The 18,782-nt window shown below is 39.3% G+C and overlaps 1 protein-coding gene and 1 pseudogene across 2 annotated transcripts; both read right to left on the reverse strand.

Annotated features, from left to right (window-relative positions):
- Nucleotides 1–3,774: 3,774 nt before the first annotated feature.
- LOC146482035 (ryncolin-1-like) lies at nucleotides 3,775–12,469 on the reverse strand. The gene is made up of 3 exons (XM_085108174.1): nucleotides 11,542–12,469; nucleotides 10,743–11,123; nucleotides 3,775–4,114 (listed from the first exon to the last, which is right to left on the reverse strand). Exons 1-3 carry the CDS (start codon nucleotides 11,768–11,770, stop codon nucleotides 3,858–3,860), a joined length of 867 nt encoding a protein of 288 aa, XP_084964300.1. The 5' UTR covers nucleotides 11,771–12,469; the 3' UTR covers nucleotides 3,775–3,857.
- A 3,353-nt stretch (nucleotides 12,470–15,822) lies between these two features.
- LOC146482036 (ficolin-2-like) lies at nucleotides 15,823–18,288 on the reverse strand (annotated as a pseudogene). The gene is made up of 3 exons (XR_014864400.1): nucleotides 17,954–18,288; nucleotides 17,158–17,538; nucleotides 15,823–16,770 (listed from the first exon to the last, which is right to left on the reverse strand). The product of XR_014864400.1 is annotated as a ficolin-2-like (transcript).
- Between the last annotated feature and the right edge of the window lie 494 nt (nucleotides 18,289–18,782).

Here is an 18,782-nt window from a genome sequence, read left to right on the forward strand (position 1 = left end):
GGGAGAAGTGATGGTTCCTTTTTATTTGCAAGTAAAAAAAGTAATAAAGAAATATGTTACTTGTCTGTTGTAGCAATGTCGAATCAAGTCCACCTTTCGCTCGCTCTTACAGAAAAAAAATCCAGTTGCTTTGATTCGCTCTTACGGAAAAAAATCCAGTTCCTTTGATCGCATGTAAGAATCAACTTTGGCTTTCTCGAACACTTTCAAGGCCCGATAAGACCTTCAGGCCGGTAACACTGATAAACAATAACACGGCTGTCATTTTGAAGCATTTGACTTCCGTTTAAATCTTAAGCATGCGCACTAAGACCGAAATCCTACGTTTTCTGGGATAAGAAATTCCATTATCCCAGAGTCTCTCCTGGCGCCCACCCGCTGACCAAAAAGCCTGAGGACTCTGGGTACGAGATTGGTGAAAGTACGGTAAGAATTTTAACTTTTTAGCTCTTTTGATGAACGAATAACGTCCAATTCAGCTCGACAAGGCGTCTATCGGGTTAGCAGTGGGCATTTTTGTCATTCTCGACTTTTCTATTTGCTCAAATATGTACTGAACTTTCTCGGAAATATTTTGTGAGGGCTTCTGTGAATCTACTTCGTTCTTCAAACAACTTTCGCAAAATTTGCAAGAAACGTGCTCAGTTAGGTCTGGTCCAAAAAAAGTGATTCAGAATATAACCTGATTTTGGCTAGCGACGCAAGCACAAGCGCAAGCATAAGAATGCTTATTTTACAGTGGAAACGGCCTCGACTCAAATATAAGGACAAGCGGAAGCACAAGCATAGAAGGATCAATTTTTTTCCTTTTCTTGTGCTTGCGTTCTTGTTGTGCTGTATGAAAACGGAACACAGCATAAACACAAGCAAATTTGATGTGTCTGGCCAATCAAAGCACTCGTTCCAGCTTTCACTCTTGCAAGAACGTCCTTTTGGTGGGAAACAAAGATGGCGTAAGACACAACAAACTTCGACGAAAATTTTTCTGAGGTTGTACGCAACTATCGAGTCTATCGAGTGCTTTATGACAAAGAATGTGAGGATTTTAAGGATAAAAACAGAACATCTCAAGCATGGGCTCAAGCTTCCAGGGAAATGGGGATGACGAAAGGTAAAGTTAACTTGTCAATTTTGGGATCATTACAGTGAGATTCACAAGAGTTGATATGAGCAGGATCATGGAAACGATCTTCAATTGTGACATTGGGAATTATGCTCGTTAATTAACCTCATTCGATAGTCGAGTTATTATGAATCTTTAATTGTGAAGTAATATTGTGTTCAAAAGTAATAAACTAAGACTTGGACTGACTAGTGAATGTCTTGTTTTTGTGCCGTGTGCTTGTGCTTGCGTCGCGTTCGTTTTCACTTGCGCATGCATTTGACATAAAGCTCTTATGCTTGCGCTTTTGTCGCTAGTGAAAACCAGGGTTAACTCGCAATTTGTTTGCTGAACTGAAAAGGTAGAATTATCTTAAACAGCATAATAAACAACACCACAGGGAAAAAAAAACCTCTGCAGTTACATTGAAATACTACAGTCCACCAAGAAATGCTATAGTGCGCCAAGAATTTATCCAAATCTTTAAAGTGCCACTACGATCAAAATTTTGCATCCCTTTTTTTCTTCAGCTTTGGAAACTAGAAGTGATAAATACTAACCACGCCAAATTTATAAATGGAAGGGAGAGGAGGAGAACTACCAGCAAATTTTTGCAATATTTAGCATTGATATCATATCAATATGACAAGTAGGTACTGGTAATGCAGACTGTGTGAGTGTGGTTTTTTTTAAAAGTTGCTGTCATACCCATGTCATCAAGAACCACAATGCTGCAGGCAAGGTGAGAGTAGACAGCAAGACTGGCCTCTGACTTCAAGGGTAAACTTATCTTTATACAGGGAAGGTTTTTGGCCAGTGGGATCATGGCATTCATTCTTGTGCTCTGAGTATTCTCATTGTTGTAATGGTTATCAGAGAGGGCCACAGCAAAAGGCATAACTTTAAATTTGATCTTAGAAACTGCCAACATAGCTGATAGGAGAGTCTTCAAAAAAATATCCTGGATATAGGTCAAGCACATTAATATAAACAGTGAAGGGATTATGGAAATTGTTTACTGATGGCCAATTATTTTGTTGGCTTGTTCATAGTGAGGGAGATTTGAGTGTTATGTCATAACAGCAACAACAAAAACAAAACTATTAGGCCCCTCATGATTACTTCATTTACTGCTTGAAAGTTGTTGTAGAATGAGGAAGGGATCTAACCAGGTAATACCTGGTAGATTACAGCCCTGTAGTATTGTAATATTGCAAATATTCTGTAGATTACAGCTATAGCTACCCACGTTTCAACTGAAGTTAATTATACATCACTTTAGTTTTGTCAAAGCTTTATTGAACTATAAAAAAACGAGGTTAATAGTTCTTTTTTTCTTGACTCATTATTCAGCTTTGATTGATACTTGCGAACACCATACACGCCACCAACATAACATTAACATGTACTGGTCTGGAGTTATCCATCCTATTCAATAATTTGTTGCTCAAGTGCTTCTGCGAATAGTGATTAGGTTCTGTTTACTAATCCCAAATAGAAAACATACCCAGAATATTAAATAACCATATGTCTACCACCAATACAGTTGCTGAGTAAAAAATGCCGGAGTGAATTCGTTTCTTCTTCGGCTTTACATGTAAATCCCAGGCTTGAATGAGCTGTTCGCGTGTCTTCGAAGCGTATTCTTTGCAGTCATACGACTCCAAATCCACCGCCGAGGAAATTATAATCCAAGATATTCGATAAAATTGTCCTTGAGATCGCTTTTCACCAAACTGGATGGCGAATCTTACAAATAATCTTGCCTATTCACTTACTTTAGGACTTTCGATTACTAAGTTTACTGAGTTCTTGCAAGGAACGCACGATGTTCGATGCGCATATGACGTCACACGAAGATCTCATACAATCAACCGCATTTTAGAATGACCACGGGCGTCACTTTGCCGTCGGAGTAATGGCGGACGGGTTTTCGACGGTTTTCGGCCACTTATTCCTAGGATCAGTAAGCTTGTATAAAGCTAATAAATAGCTATTTTTGCAATTTCGAACTCATTAAATGGATTGGAACACGAAAAGGGCGAAAATAGAAGTGAAAATTTTCGTCGTAGTGGCACTTTAAAACGTAGACTTTTAACTCGGCTTCGATGGTTGTCAGTTTGCCTAAGAAAGAGTAAAATAACAGAGCTGACCAAAACAAAACATTAAAACAACACAGACATAAATGCCGTTATTACCCAAGGAGTTTATTGAAAGCATCGCCTCACTGGACATAACTAAAAAATCTACTCTTAACTCAACTGAAGAAATTTTTGTTACTGTCGCCGGGAGTTTTGGCTTGAAACAAAACATGTTTTTAGTCTCCTAAAAGATAATGCTCTTGGCAAACCGGTAATGTAAGCTGATTTAATTTGATAGAAGAATTCCCTTTTGACTGCAAAAATGGAGGAAATTTCTTGCTTCAGAGCTTCATAATGAGCATGATCAGCCAGTTATTTTAAAAAAGATTCTCATCGTGTTTCTGTTCCAATTCCCGCCAGTCCATGATGCAAGGTGTAACTAGGCGGATTATATTAAAATTAATTTCAGGGGGGGGGGGGGGGGGGGACTTTGGGGATTTATTAGCGGCCATGATTTTTTGATGTTACTCTCGGGGTCCGTTAATTTCGGCATTTTACGGTATTTTAACGAAACTATAACCACACAAAAGCTCCATTATACTCATGCAAGCCTTTAATTCTCTCGTTCACATGTTACACTTCAGGGTAAATGAACTGAGATACTACAAAGAATTTTAAAAGTCCTTTGGTCGTATCTTCATCTCAGACCTTTTCACAGAGTAGTCGTTTTTTTTCCAGTGCCACCACACCATTCCTTTGTAATCAATCTTCCCGTGGAGGTACAGACCATTCAGGTTAGAATGATTGCAATTTTTGTGCCACCAGGCGCCTTTTCTATTCAAGGCACAGTTCCCTGAGTGCCTGTCATTATCCCTGTCCTTGGTGGAAAATGCTGAACCACGATGATAACCGAGGGAATCACCAGCAGTACCTTAGAAACGAAAACAAAAAGTGTGCACAATTTTACATCCGTGAAAGAAGTATTAAGAAATCGCTAACGAAACGGGCTGAAGTAGAGCTTGTATCCGCTAAAAGTTAGCAGAGCTTTTGATACCAGGCACATTTGAGATAACGATATTTAATACAGTGGAACACCGCCTTACGACCACCTCGTTATTGCGACCACTTTTCTGTGCTCCAAAGGAATTGAAATTCCAGTCATTTCTTTAGTTTTACAACCTTGTTAATCCGACCACCCCGGTATTACGACCGCATTTTCTCGGCCCGAAGGTGGTCGTATTAACGGGCTTCCACTGTATATGAATGATCATTAATAATATTGACAACATGTTGCACTCCTGAGCTATTAAAGGGGAACTCCGGGGTAAAAATAAAGTTATTTTGGATGTTTGGCCTTGGAACCATGTCTCAATTTTTGATAATTTTATTTACTAATAGTTTCTTACAGCTCAGATATTTTACCTCAAAGACGACCAAAAAATGCGAGTGGAACGCCGCCATCTTGAACAAAATGAGCCGCGTTACAGTGCTCAGCAGTAAGTTATGACGTAGAGTCGTCAAAGCATTTTCACGGGTTTATGAAAATCTATAATCACGCAGCTAGAACTGTCTAAAAAATCGTTTTGCTCTCGCTATTTCGAATTTCGTCCTTTGTCTAACTAATCGATTTCAACTAAGATGGTGAGCTGTTGTGTACCGGGTTGTAAGAATCATTCAGAGAAGACAAAGAAGACCGGAGACAAGGTCACTTACCACAGTATCCCACTGGACCACCGTACGAATGCATAGCTGGAAGGAATAAGGCGGAAAATATGCGTCCCCGCGAATACATTTATGTTTGCAGCGACCATTTTGAGCCGAGCTGTTTAGTTACCTACCTCCCATTACAGTTAATGGGGGAAAGCCAAAGGTAGACTTGACGGACGATGCTGTACTGTCCCGGTTTTCTTATGGCCCGCAAACGAAGAAGCTACGGTTATCGAGCGAACGTCGCCTTGAACGTGAACGCCATCAAGAAGTGAGCGCTTTACTCTTTCAGTCTTTGCTATAATTTACTTTGATTTCACTTTATATACCTGTTGAATTTAGATAGCATTTACAATTCCGATTTACAGGCGGACTTTTCCATCGCGAGCGGGAATCAGTCCGATATAATATTTGTTTTGTTTACATAAAAATCGTACGACCTCAGGGCAGATCGCAGCCTGCGAATACAGCCGTCGCTCATTGCAACCGCTTGTCGCGTTTGCCGGGAGAAAACATTACTGACGTTGTAATCATTGTCCAGTCTAAGTGTGCTTATTCCTTGCAGCTATTACTGATATCAACTAAAATAAAATATTGGGTATTTAACTGATTACAAGTTGCAATTGTACTTTGCTCTCGTTCAGTAACGAAATAACATTGCATTTTTAATTTCGATAATTTAATTTCATTTAGCTTTAGAGGAGGTGGCTTTGAATACCAAACTTCTCTAGGATCTGGCAAAGCTAACTGACTTCAATCACACGGACAAACTTGAGGTCTACCACTCAATGATGCTCAAGTACTGCTCTAAACGGGAGCATTATTCACACAGGGAAATGGTTGCCAGGGCTCAGCTTGCTAATCTTGACAACGATGCAAATACTGGGCGCAGTCAAGCACTAGCTCAGTGAGATGAACATGCGGGTGAGGCACGCTACAAACTTTGCTTTCCGATAGCAAACAAGCGATGGGATGTAAAGCCAATCAGTGAGCCAAAATCGTACAGTTTTTTGACAGGTTTTCTTTCAGAAGCTATCAAGTGTGTGGAGCAAGGGGGTGCAGTTGCCCACCCAGTTAGGGTTAGACACATTATGCTCGTAAATTTGACCATTATGCTTTTTAGTGACACCCTTAAAATCGTACCATTATGCCGAAAATTATGCTCGTGTCAGACCATTTTGCTCGTGTGATGCTGGCTGAAATTTCGCCCATGAATCCACGGCACCACCCAAACGAGTCCCCAAAGCTTAAAACGCAAGTTTTAATATTTTTGTTGTACTCTTAAAGGCGACGAACAATAATGCGGAAAATTTAAAATGTGTAAAGCATGTTCATACAAGTATGATTGACCTGGCATACTACTGTAACCAAACCTCTAAACCAGTAACCAAGCCTACACCCAGAGCCTGTTCAGTTACCAAAGAACATTGCCTCAAAGCCAGCACCAGCAAAGGCAGATGCAATTCAACAACAATGTTCACAATTTAATAGATAAATAATCCAACACCGACACCGTTCCTGTAATATTGCCGCTACAGAAATGGAAGCCCTCGAGAAGCCACCCTGCATTGCACTCAGCAGGAAAAATGCTGGCGTTCAACATTGCACTCTAGGGGTAAAACAAACAAAAATGGCTCCTAAACACGTGCAATAAAAGTTATGACCAATATTATTAATATAGTATTGCTGGCTACACCAGTAACTTCTAGCACAAGGTGTTTTTCTTGTAAACTGCTATCAACTTCAAATGGAGAATAACTTGGAGAAATTATCTACATATTGATCACCAGATCACTGTTATGGTTTGGATCAATTTTAGGCAAAACAGTCTCCTACCATAGCAACATGAAAATTAGTACCAAATCTTTTTATATCAAATTAACTGAACATGTACTAATATATTTCAGTTTCAAAACGTTTCGGTGCATGTGTTTGATCATTCATCCGGAAGCCTCCAAATGCAAACTCTTCCTATGGCCCAGGTGGGGGATAGAAGCTGCTAATACACAAAAACCGCACAAGATGGCATGGCAGGACAACCCTAATTTCTTTTCCTAAAATTCCCCAGCACCATCTGGCCAATTGCCTGTAAGCAATGTGTCTAAAAAGTTTTGTGTTCTGGCCCTTCATAAGGATCTTTATATTGCTGTTTATACTGAAACCACGCTGTCGTAGAACCCATCTATTAATACATACTGGATGAAACCCGGGGTCCTGGGTAATGCATGTGGGTTCTTCATTGCATTCACAAGTAACAGCCTCAGTCAATTTACTTTTTACGTGCTCGATTTCTTGGCAACATTTGCAAGCCTCCACTCTTCCCATTATCTGGCAACTCTCACATGCACACCACATAAGCTCTAAAATATCATGTTCACTACATAACTTATGTAAACAACATACGAGCGATTTCTTTTGAATCAATTGAATTGAAATAACAACGAAACGTAGCAACCATTGCAAAACAGGTCTACTTCTATTTTTAAAGCATTCCATAGCAGCAAAGTCCGAATTGATACCCTGTCCGAGTAAGAAAATCCTGATCGTATGCTTATAAATGTATATTTTCCTTTGTGCTGGTGGAAGTTTTAAAATAAACAGAACTCAGGGGCACCCAACGGATCGTTTCGGTAAATTATCTGTTCGGAAGGTCCTTAATCCCCTACAATTTTCTAAAGGGAATTTTCACTTCGAACTTTCGAGATATGGAAAACTTTAGGCCTAGTGTTTTCGGATTAATAAAAATGTCGTTTCGAGTGCCAAAAAAAGGTCAGCTAAGATTTTCGCAAAGGAAATACGGCCTAAGGTTTTCGGGAAATGGACAAAGATGCCCTAGTAATTTCGAAAAGACTCAAGTTGCCCTAGAATGACCGAACAGATAAAAATATTATAGCGCGACCTGAAATGAACCAACAAAGCTTTAAAGGCACTCCAGATAGCCTAAAATAGCGTTTCAAAGGATCTGAGAGAAAACTGTCGTTGGGTGCCCCTGAGAACTACACCGGCCTGTAAAGCGGTGTAATCGATAGAACATCCAAGCGGCTAGAGAAGCTTGTTTAGCCTCATGAATGAATTTCCCTATAAACAGATTGCAAACCAATTTATTCCGCGTGTTTGCTATTTTCTGAAGTCGAACTGAATTTGGACCGATGACTGGCTAGGCGCTCAGAAAAGAAAATGCGTAAACAAAGATGATTGAATGCCACAGTTGTCGGTTAATACAAGTTTATTTCTGCCCTGAATCTGCAAGTCAGTGCCTGTAGAGATATTACAATAAACCAAGAGCCTACACACTACATACCAATAACAATTTTACAGTCGAGGGTTTCCTTATTCGTCGCTTCCCATCGACTCATCGCTTGAACCGCCTTCAGCACAGGCGTCCCAAGCTCACGTTTAGAGAAAGCGAAAAATTAATTATCTATTTATTCATATATGCGTCACAGTTTTGTGAGTTGGAACGTGACCTTTCATCTTACGCGGTGTTAGGTTACATGAGAACCGTTGAAAATTTGAGCGCTTTATAAGACGTTGTATGGGGAATAAAATATCTTTCATCTAGAACGCTAAATACTTTAAAATATCCTCATTTTTTACGTAAGATGATTAAAAAAACTCACCTCTTGTGTGTCCGTTGTGCTTTTTCGTTATTTTCGCTGTTTTTGGCTTTTTATGCCACCACTCATGGTTCTGTCCTTCATAAGACGGAGTCAAGGCAGCACAGCCGGGTTTCGACCGTTTCCAACTCGGAGGCGGTTTGCGTCCAGAAAATCCATCCGATCGGAATTTTTTTCGCCCACAGTTAAAGCTCTATGATCCTTGCACCCGCAAAAATGTCTCTTCTTCGAAAATCCTCGCGCATTACGCTAAAGATGAGCATTTTCCACCGCAGGTTCCACGATCGCTCCTTTCTGCGGCACCTTGTGATTTCACAGGGTGCCCACACAAACTATGTGACCGTTTGTATTTTGAATTTATAAAGGCAATGTATGGGAATATCAAAAATCCTCGTATTATCGTACTAGATTACTAGATTGCGATAGATATTCTCATTTAACATCAAAATAAACGTAGTTTTACCTTAAATGTTGTGTGTTGTCATTCCTGAGGTTGAAGACGGCGATTTAAGCTATTTTGAAGGGTTCGGCGTTGAACGTTCACTCGAGCGTAATAGAAGAGTGACTCTTCTAAAACTGCAAAATATCCCAGTAACCAATGAATTATATCACCTTTCGGCGACTGTACCACCCTGGGTAGCGCGAAATTTGACCTTGGACCCAAGCTTCTTCCGCGGCCGTGATCGATCACAAAATCACACGGTGCCGCAGAAAGGAGCGATCGTGGAACCTGCGGTGGAAAATGCTCATCTTTAGCGTAATGCGCGAGGATTTTCGAAGAAGAGACATTTTTGCGGGTGCAAGGATCATAGAGCTTTAACTGTGGGCGAAAAAAATTCCGATCGGATGGATTTTCTGGACGCAAACCGCCTCCGAGTTGGAAACGGTCGAAACCCGGCTGTGCTGCCTTGACTCCGTCTTATGAAGGAGAGAACCATGAGTGGTGGCATAAAAAACCCAAAACAGCGAAAATAACGAAAAAGCACAACGGACACACAAGAGGTGAGTTTTTTTAATCATCTTACGTAAAAAATGAGGATATTTTAAAGTATTTAGCGTCTTAAATGAACAATATTTTATTCCCCATACAACGTCTTATAAAGCGCTCAAATTCTCAACGGTTTTCATGTAACCTAACACCGCGTAAGATGAAAGGTCACGTTCCAACTCACAAAACCGAGACGCGTATATGAACAAACATATTCGTTCCCAGAGCCTACGATCTTCTGGTCAGCGGTTGGATCGTAGGCCCTGGAAACAGCCGTTACCGGATGTCGTGAATTTCACGACATTTGGTAGCGTACGCTCAGTGTGATAAATTACCATTGCGCTTGCTCAGTATTATTATTGCTCAGTACTGCTCAGTATTAAGAAGTAAAGACAAATGCGCAGAAGCGTAGCATTTTTCACCTTATAGCGCATCAGGTTTTCGACAGCCAATGAAAAAAAAGATATTTTTGGATGGACCCAGAGCCACTCGTTCAACAATAAAAAAAAAAAACGTTGGGGCTCTGGGGACGAGAACAATGAATAAATAGATAATTAATTTTTCGCTTTCTCTAAACGTGAGCTTGGGACGCCTGTGCCTTCAGGGTTGTTGTTCGCATCTTGCGAGTTCACTCCCGGTTCATATTGGTAGGGCTTTATGGAAAAGCTTCCACCGTCTTGTTCCTCGTCGAAATTATCAGAGTCCGACCCAGAAACAGACATTCCAGCAGCGATTTTGGAAGGATAAACTGTAAATCTTTGCGATGGAAAATACTGTACACAACTGGAAGACGCGCAAATATCGAATTACGTTTGACGATCTGACGTCATAAAATGGTACGCTGACCAACCTCTGAGCATGCAATCTATTTTCAAGATGGCGGCACTCTATTTGCAGTTTTGGTCGTCTTTCAGGTAAATTATCTGAGCTATGAAAAACTGTTCGTAAATAAAATTATCAAAAATTGAAACATGGTTCCAAGGCCAAACATCCAAAATAATTTCATTTTTACCCCGGAGTTCCCTTTTAAATTTTTAAAAGGGAATGACGGTTCATCATATATCTCTTTGAGGTTTTAAGAAGCGAGGAAAGTTTAGATTTTAAATTCAGAATTAAAATTTCAGGTTAACAATTAATTTATGGGTTCAAAATAGCCAACTACCAATTCTAACTGTCAACTGAATGAGAGTCCTCTCTCATTTCTTTCCCACCTGACAAAATTCAATCTGAATCCCTTTTAAGTTTACCTGAGTAGCTACCCAAGCTCAGCTGGTATTTTGCTCTCTCGCTTGTCACATCAAATGAACTGTATTCTGCAAATGCTGTGTTACCATGAAGATCTTCCAGGTCGACGCGAAGCTTGTTGCTGCTGCTAACAGTCAGGCGGTGAATCTTGTCCAACCCGAGCCAAAACTCGCCGTTCAGATTGCCGAAACCCCGTTTATAGGCATCCCAAGCGCGGAAGAAATCTACAGAGCCGTCCCGTCTCTTCTGAAACACCGTCCAACCTCCACCGGCTGTTTTGTGATCACAGAACACTTCAAATTCACCCAAACCATCAGGATCGATTTTGTACACTCCACTGATCTGTTTACCGAACTTATAAACTTCGGCGCAGTTCTTGTAAACTGAAATTGTGACAAAATGTAATCAAATTTTTAATTTCGTTTAGAGTAATTTTAGCCTTACACCAACTTTTAATGTCCTTTGAAAGCAAATGAACATATATCAGAGAAAAATAAACTGTTTTCGTGTTATAAAATTTAACTTAAAGACGGGAACATATTAGCGACTTTGGATTCAAGAGCTAACTGAAGGTAAAACTAACACGCTTTTTTGATCTCCAACGCTATAACTAAACCTAATTGTAAACCGTCTCATTTGAATGGAGAAAGATCACTACAATATGTTTGGAACGATTTGAAAAGAAAAAAAATTCAACGTCCGCTTTTATCTGCTTTCATTTCATTCTTAGCGAAAATTAAGCAAGGAAGAAGTTACCGATTTACAGAAAAATTTTGTCTTTCAGCAAATCCTGTTACAAACCTTTTCCGTCTGAGCCGCCTGTTTGGTTTCTCTTCAGTGCTCTGATTTCTTCTCTTATTTCGGCCAGCTGTTGCTCGATCTTCTTGGTGTTTGGTCCGGCGTAAAAGTAATTATTCACATTACACTGAGCCTTCTTTCCGTCGTTGTTACTTTTTGTGGGTTTCACGGTAGAGTTAGCGAATGCCGCTACAAAAACAGCGAACGAAACGATTGCGAACAAATATTTCATCGCGAGTCATAAATCAGTTCGTTTTGAGTAAAATTGCATCAAATGCTTTAGAGAACGATTGACTGATCCCGATCCGAATACTCAACTCCAAAAAAGCGTTTATTCCGTCTTTAGATGCAAGATTTTTCTCGTCCTCTATTAACTCTATTTTAGGAACACTTTCATCCAATCAAATAACCGCACGAGCGTGACACACTTGTTGTGAACTTCCGTGACATGTAGTACCACATCGCGTTGCTTTTCAAATATAACACTGAAACTGTTTATACACAATATTTTTCAGAATAATCGGATATCCAGGTATGCTGGCGTATTGACTGGCAAATGGACAAGGTCAACGTATTTTGATGGTGTCCCATATTGTTCCTGATCGTTTATTTAAAACGAAAACTGCCGGATTAAAACCAAAATCAGTGTTAAATAGTCTGTACTATGGAACAACAATATTTACAGTTTTCTTTATTGACACAAAGTCGCTGGTTTTCTGACATGTGATTTTAATTTGATTCGAGATCAATATTTTCAGTGCATCCTTGGACACAGTGCGAAGCATAGCGAATTTCAAACGCTACAATCACATGTTATAACTTATAATCTTAAAACATTACCCCGTATTAAGATCGAACATTTGGCTCAGTTGTAAAACTGGTTGACTTTGGTCAAATACTTCCGTTTGTGTGCTGAAAGTAATGTATTCATAAACTGATTTGTAAATACTTTCATTCAGTATACTGTAACGCATTACTCCGATTGCCTTTTCACAAGTCTAAGTATTGCCGGACGGGCTTCGCCGTTTGTTAGTTTCAATAAAACTATACGGGTCAGATAGTTACTTTTCGCATTCTTACAAGAGTCAGTTGTATTTAAGACCAAATAACCCTTAGGGTAACATATTTTTACAGCATATTTTGAAATGTTTTTATCAAAATTAATAATTCTCTTTTTATTTTCAATAGCTCGCAGTTTTGACAATTTCGATACCAGTCTACTCACCACGTTTTCTCTTCAGTCCATTTAGCAGGCAAATGCGAACGTGCCAGATAAGCCGGTAGTTAAGGCCACTGCCAAACAGTCTGATTTGGCGCCGTCAACACAATAAGGGAGGATTTTATTGAAGGTTTTTATCTTCAGCGCTTCTTTTGTCTTAATGAAGCTTTCCTCTGAGATTGGAATATAAAACCAAAATACTTGACAGCAAATTACCATGCTACCACGAACACTTTCTCACTCCACTTTATAGACAGGCTGTTAGGCTGAGTATTGAGTCCACAGGTATGTGCTAATGATCCTTTTGAAAACTGATAAATAGCTCGTTCTATTAACAGTAACTGGGATATAAAATTAGCTACATGGCTAAACTAGGAAAGATTGTTTCTTGTCGTGTTTTCGGGCTGGCTAAATAAGCGGGAAGCAAAGAAAATGTTGCTAAACGAGGAAACATTGTTTAGGAAAACAAAGAGTCACGCATGCGCATAATAATAAACTGACTTTGTTGCTAGGAAACATTTTTTTATAATGAGCAGCACTGGAAACTAGTCAACATTGCTTTCATGGTGGCTAAACTGGAAAACATATGTTTTGGAGGCAAACTTTGTGTCCAGGAAGGAAAAATATTTTTGATCTGAGGCAAAACCATTTTCTTGTTTCCGAGCAGCAAAATATATTTCTGCAACATATGTTTCCCGCGCTGCTAAAGTGGGAAATATTTGCTTCCAAAACAATGTTTCCTAGTTTAACCAAGCCTTAAGCAGTAAGTAAGCCAGCTGAGTTCCCTGTTGGCTCACGGGTTAATCACAATTTTAAACAAACGCGAAATAATGTCTAGTATTTCACCCCAAGTTCCGACAGTGTGCGGTGCACTTCAAAGTAAAGAATGCTAAAATTACCTAGCAAACTTTTCTGAGACTGATACACAGCAAGACACTGCCTATCTTCTAATTAACAAATCGACGGCAGTTTTCTATGGTCTATACTCTTATAGACCATAAAATGACATTAAAAAATGTTCAAAACTCAAGTGGAACCACGAGCCGAAGGCGAGTGGTTTCACTGCCAAATTTTGGACATTTTTTGGCGTCATTTTATGGTCTATTTAACAAATAGACCATAGAAAACTGCCGTTGATTTGTTTTTTACAATAACGTGGAAAAAGTACGAGCGGAATTGGCTATTTTTTTCGTTGAGAAAGCGCGCGCGTTACATCTGGCGTCATCTTTATTGTCTGTACTCTTATAGACAATAGCTACGAGCCAATCAGCACGCGGGAATTTGGACAGTTATTGTAAAAAAGGGTATAGACCATAGAAAACTGCCGTCGATTTGTTTTTTACAATAACATGGAAAAAGTACGAGCGGAATTGGCTATTTTTTTCGTTGAGAAAGCGCTCGCGTTACATCTGACGTCATTTTGTTTGTCTGTACTCTTATAGTCAATAGCTACGAGCCAATCAGCGCGCGGGAATTTGGACAGCTATTGTAAAAATTTAAATAGCTTCACTTACATACAACCAACAGCCATCAAACCACACGGCATGACCGACAAAATCTTGACTCAGTAAGGCCTGATTACTGCGGATATAGTTTGTGAGCTGATAGGAAAAACGTGCAAAAGGATGTTATACAGCTATTTTGAGACCGTGAGGTGAGAAGCTGTTCAAAGGGAGCGAAATTCTCGTCTCAATCGCCAAGAGTTAATTTTCCGCAAAAGAATCGTTGAAACGGGCCTCCGAAAACATACGAACAGCTTGTCGGGAATGGCCACTTTAGCGCATGCCTAGTTCCTACCCAAGTCCTCTCGACTCAGTAAGGCCTGATTACTGCGGATATAGTTTGTGAGCTGATAGGAAAAACGTGCAAAAGGATGTTATACAGCTATTTTGAGACCTTGAGGTGAGAAGCTGTTCAAAGGGAGCGAAATTCTCGTCTCAATCGCCAAGAGTTAATTTTCCGCAAAAGAATCGTTGAAACGGGCCTCCGAAAACATACGAACAGCTTGTCGGTAATGGCCACTTTAGCGCATGCCTAGTTCCTACCCAAATCTTCTCGGCTATAACGTCAAATTCTGGTGGCGGGAAGCGACTTCCGCGGAAAGCGCGGGAAAAACACATCACATCGCATCATAATTATTTGGGTTTTTCCGCAGATTTCTAGTTTGTATTTCTAATTTCAATACGTGGGACGTTTCGAAAAATTTTCAGTGAGTCCGCTGTGGTCAAAAATCTTCACGGTTCAGCTTTTATCCAGCTTGAATTTCTTTCTTTTTTTTTTTCTTTTGTATTTATTACTGTTACTAGGGGTGTTGCGCGGAACAGTATCCAATCGTCCTTACAGCTTATCAGCGATTCATCAGCGATTCATTTATCTTCGACGCTCTACCTCAGCATTCGTCGGGAATATACAGGAAGGGAATCAAATTTAAAATTGTATAGGCAACGTGCAAGGCAAGAATTTTCACTTTACAGCTTTTTTGGCGAAGGAATTATGTCAAAAGAAGTTCAAGAAGACATCCATCAAGGTTGCGCAGCCTTCAGAGATGTTTCAAGAGGCCGGCAGTGGGTTTTAAGACTTTGTTATTTGCTCAAATGTGCAAACTTTCTCGGAAATGTTTGAGGGTCTTTTATACTGAATCTACCTTATTGAAAATTACGGTTTTTATTTTGAATTTCTAACAACTGCGATATACTTTTTTATTGACTTGACTCTTCGCATTCCAAACAGTATTTGCAAAGTTAGAGAGCGTGCTCAGTTATGTTCCAATAAATGTGCTTCAAAATAACTTGCAATTCGCTTTCATCGCTTGCGTGTTCCACATTGATTCAGCATTACCTGCACAGACTGAAAAGGTAGAGACATTTTAAACAGCATAAAAAAAAAAGCACCATTGACAAAAAAAAAATCCTGCAGCTTAATTTGAAATGCTATTAACAGTGCGTGAAGAATTTAGCCACCTCGTTACAGGACTGTTAACCCGCTTTCGATATTTGTCATTTTCTTAAAGAAAGCGGAACATAACCGAGCTGACTAAAAAACAAAACATAAAACACTGGCACAGATAATTTCCATTATTACCCAAGCCGTTTATTAAAGCATTCCCCTTACAGAATAGTTGCACTAAGCATTCTGCTCAAAAGGCGTTTCAATGAGTACTATCGGCAGTATTTTGTTTAAAAGATATTTTTATAGTCCGCGATCCTAACAGATGATATTTGTATTCTCACTATTGAATATACAGACCGGCAATGGCAGCTCATTAAAGTTAATACAAGGATACCTTTTTGTCTGCAAAATTGAAGGAAATTTTTTTTGTTTCAAAGTTTCACAACATAACCATCCACTTGAAAAAAGGAACTTCGTATCGTACTTGCTTTGCAACTGGTGTTTGACTGCCCAGCTTAGATTAATTAGCAATTGCTACCTGTGGGATAGTCAATGATATGATGTAACTAAGATAAATGTTTGATGAAGCTAAGGCGAGTGCTGTTGTTGGCGTATTTAATTTCAAACAAGAAATAGTAAAGACTGGAATGAATGCATAAGATAAACAAGTCACCTATTGTGCCATACCGGAGTATATTTTTGCCTAGTGTTAAATTTCGCTTGTGAGATTACAAATATTGCCTGATTACAACAACTGTAAGCCACTATAGACTACAACCAAAGCTCCCTTATTCTTCTGCAGGATGTTAATCCCTTTGGTTACATGTTTTACTTCAATGAAAATTAACTGAGAACGAGACAAGATCTCAAAAGTCCTTTGGACGTATCTTCATCTCGGACTTCTTCACAAGAATAGGTGTTTTTTTTCCAGTGATACCACAATACTCCTTTCCAATCCAGCTTGCCATGGAGGTACAGACCATTCAGATTGGAAAGGCAACAACTTTGGTACCACCAGGCACCATGATGACCCCGAGCACAATTGCCTGAGGCATGGTCATAGTCACGATCTTTGGTGGTAAAAGATGCACCACGATGATTACCAAGGGAATCACCAGCAGTACCTGAAAAAAGAAACCGCACAAAAGGCGAATTTTAATTTACTTTAATTCGTAAAACGAAGACTGAAAAATTCATCGAGCCTCTCAAGCCAAACGTTTGGTCCTCAATGAAACTGATTCATTATTTAGAAAGTTTAATAAATCTGAAATAGAAGTGTTTTTTTTTTTAACTAACGTAACCCTCTTCCTTCAGTTTTTATCCCCCACTCATAAACTCACTTTTAATTTCTCTTATAGCACGTAGTGAAATGGACATTAACATTCACATTTTCAATACTCCTTCAGATTGTTTCCTACTAAATGCAATGTATCCCGTGATCAAACTTTTTGTTTAGTAAATTATTACTATAATTATAAAATGTTATAGTAGAGAAGGTATGATGAGCGTACCTGAGTAACTACCCAAACTCAGCTGGTATTTCGCTCTCTCGCTTGTCACAGCAAATGAACTGTATTCTGCAAATGCTGTTTTACCATGAAGATCTTCCAAGTCGACGCGAAGCTTGTTGCTGCCGCTAACAGTCAGGCGGTGAATGTTGTCCAGTCCAAGCCAAAACTCGCCGTTGAGATTACCAAAACCTTGTTTGTAGTCAGCCCAACCACGGAAGAAATCTACAGAGCCGTCCCGTCTCTTCTGAAACACCGTCCAGCCTCCACCGGCTGTTTTCTGATCACAGAACACTTCAAATTCACCCAAACCATCAGGATCGATTTTGTACACTCCACTGATCTGTTTACCGAACTTATAAACATCGGCGCAGTTCTTGTAAACTGAAATTGTGACAAAATGTAATCAAATTTTTAATTTCGTTCAGAGTTCTTTTAGCCTGACACCAATTTTTAATGTCCTTTGAAAGCAATGAACGAACATCAGAGAAAAATAAACTTCTTTCGCGTCATAAAATTTAATTTCAATATGCGAACACAATAGCGACTTTGGATTCACGAGCTAACTGAAGGTGAAACTAACACGCTTTTTTTTTTTATTCCAACGCTATAACAAAACCTATTTGTAAACCGTCTCATTTGAATGGAATGGAGACTACTACAATATGCTTGGAACGACTTGAAAAACAACGTCCGCTTTAATCTGATCTCACTTCATTCTTAGCGAAAATGTAGCAAGCAAAAAGTTTGCTGATTTACAGTAAATTCAGTTTGTCTTTCAGCAAATCAGGTTACAAACCTTTTCTGTCTGAGCCGCCAGTTTGGTTTCTCTTCAGTGCTCTGATTTCTTCTCTTATTTCGGCCAGCTGTTGTTCGATCTTCTTGGTGTTTGGTCCGGCGTAAAAGTAATTATTCACATTACACTGAGCCTTCTTTCCGTCGTTGTTCCTTTTTGTGGGTTTCACGGTAGAGTTAGCAAGTGTCGCTACGAAAACAGCGAACGAAACGATTGCGAACAAATATTTCATTGCGTCCCTAGCAAGTCAGTTCGTTATCAGTAAAATATATAGCATCAAATGTTCTAAAGAACGTTTGACTGATCCCGAAGACTCAGCTCCAAAATGTTTATTTGGTCTTCTGGTCTTCAGGGGCAAGATTTTTCTCGTCTTCTTAACTCTATTTTGGGAGAACTTTCATCCAATCAAATAACTCCACGAGCGTGACTCACACGTTGTGAACTTCCGTGACGTATATAATGGTATCGCGTGTTGCTTTTCAAGTGTAACACTGAAACTGTTTGCACGCAGTGAATTTGATGTTGTCCCATATTGTTCCCAATCGTTTTTTGTGAAAAGAAAATTGCCGGATTAAAACTAAAATCAGCGTTACATAGTCTGTTCTATGATGTTTACAATATTCCTCCGTTATTGTTGAGACTACGTCGCTTGTTATCAATTATCTGACATTTGATTTTGATTTGACTCGAGATTAAAATCTTTGGATAAAGTGCGTAGAAATATAGCAAATTTAGAACGCTAAATTGTTATAACCTTTGAACATTACCGTGTATTAAGATCGAAGATTTGGTTTTGTTCTTAAAAAAGTCTACTTTGATTTGAACAAAATAT

This window comes from Pavona decussata, unplaced genomic scaffold (assembly GCF_977016875.1).
Source record: "Pavona decussata unplaced genomic scaffold, jaPavDecu1.1 SCAFFOLD_48, whole genome shotgun sequence".
In the NCBI taxonomy this organism is placed as follows: Eukaryota; Metazoa; Cnidaria; class Anthozoa; order Scleractinia; family Agariciidae; genus Pavona; species Pavona decussata.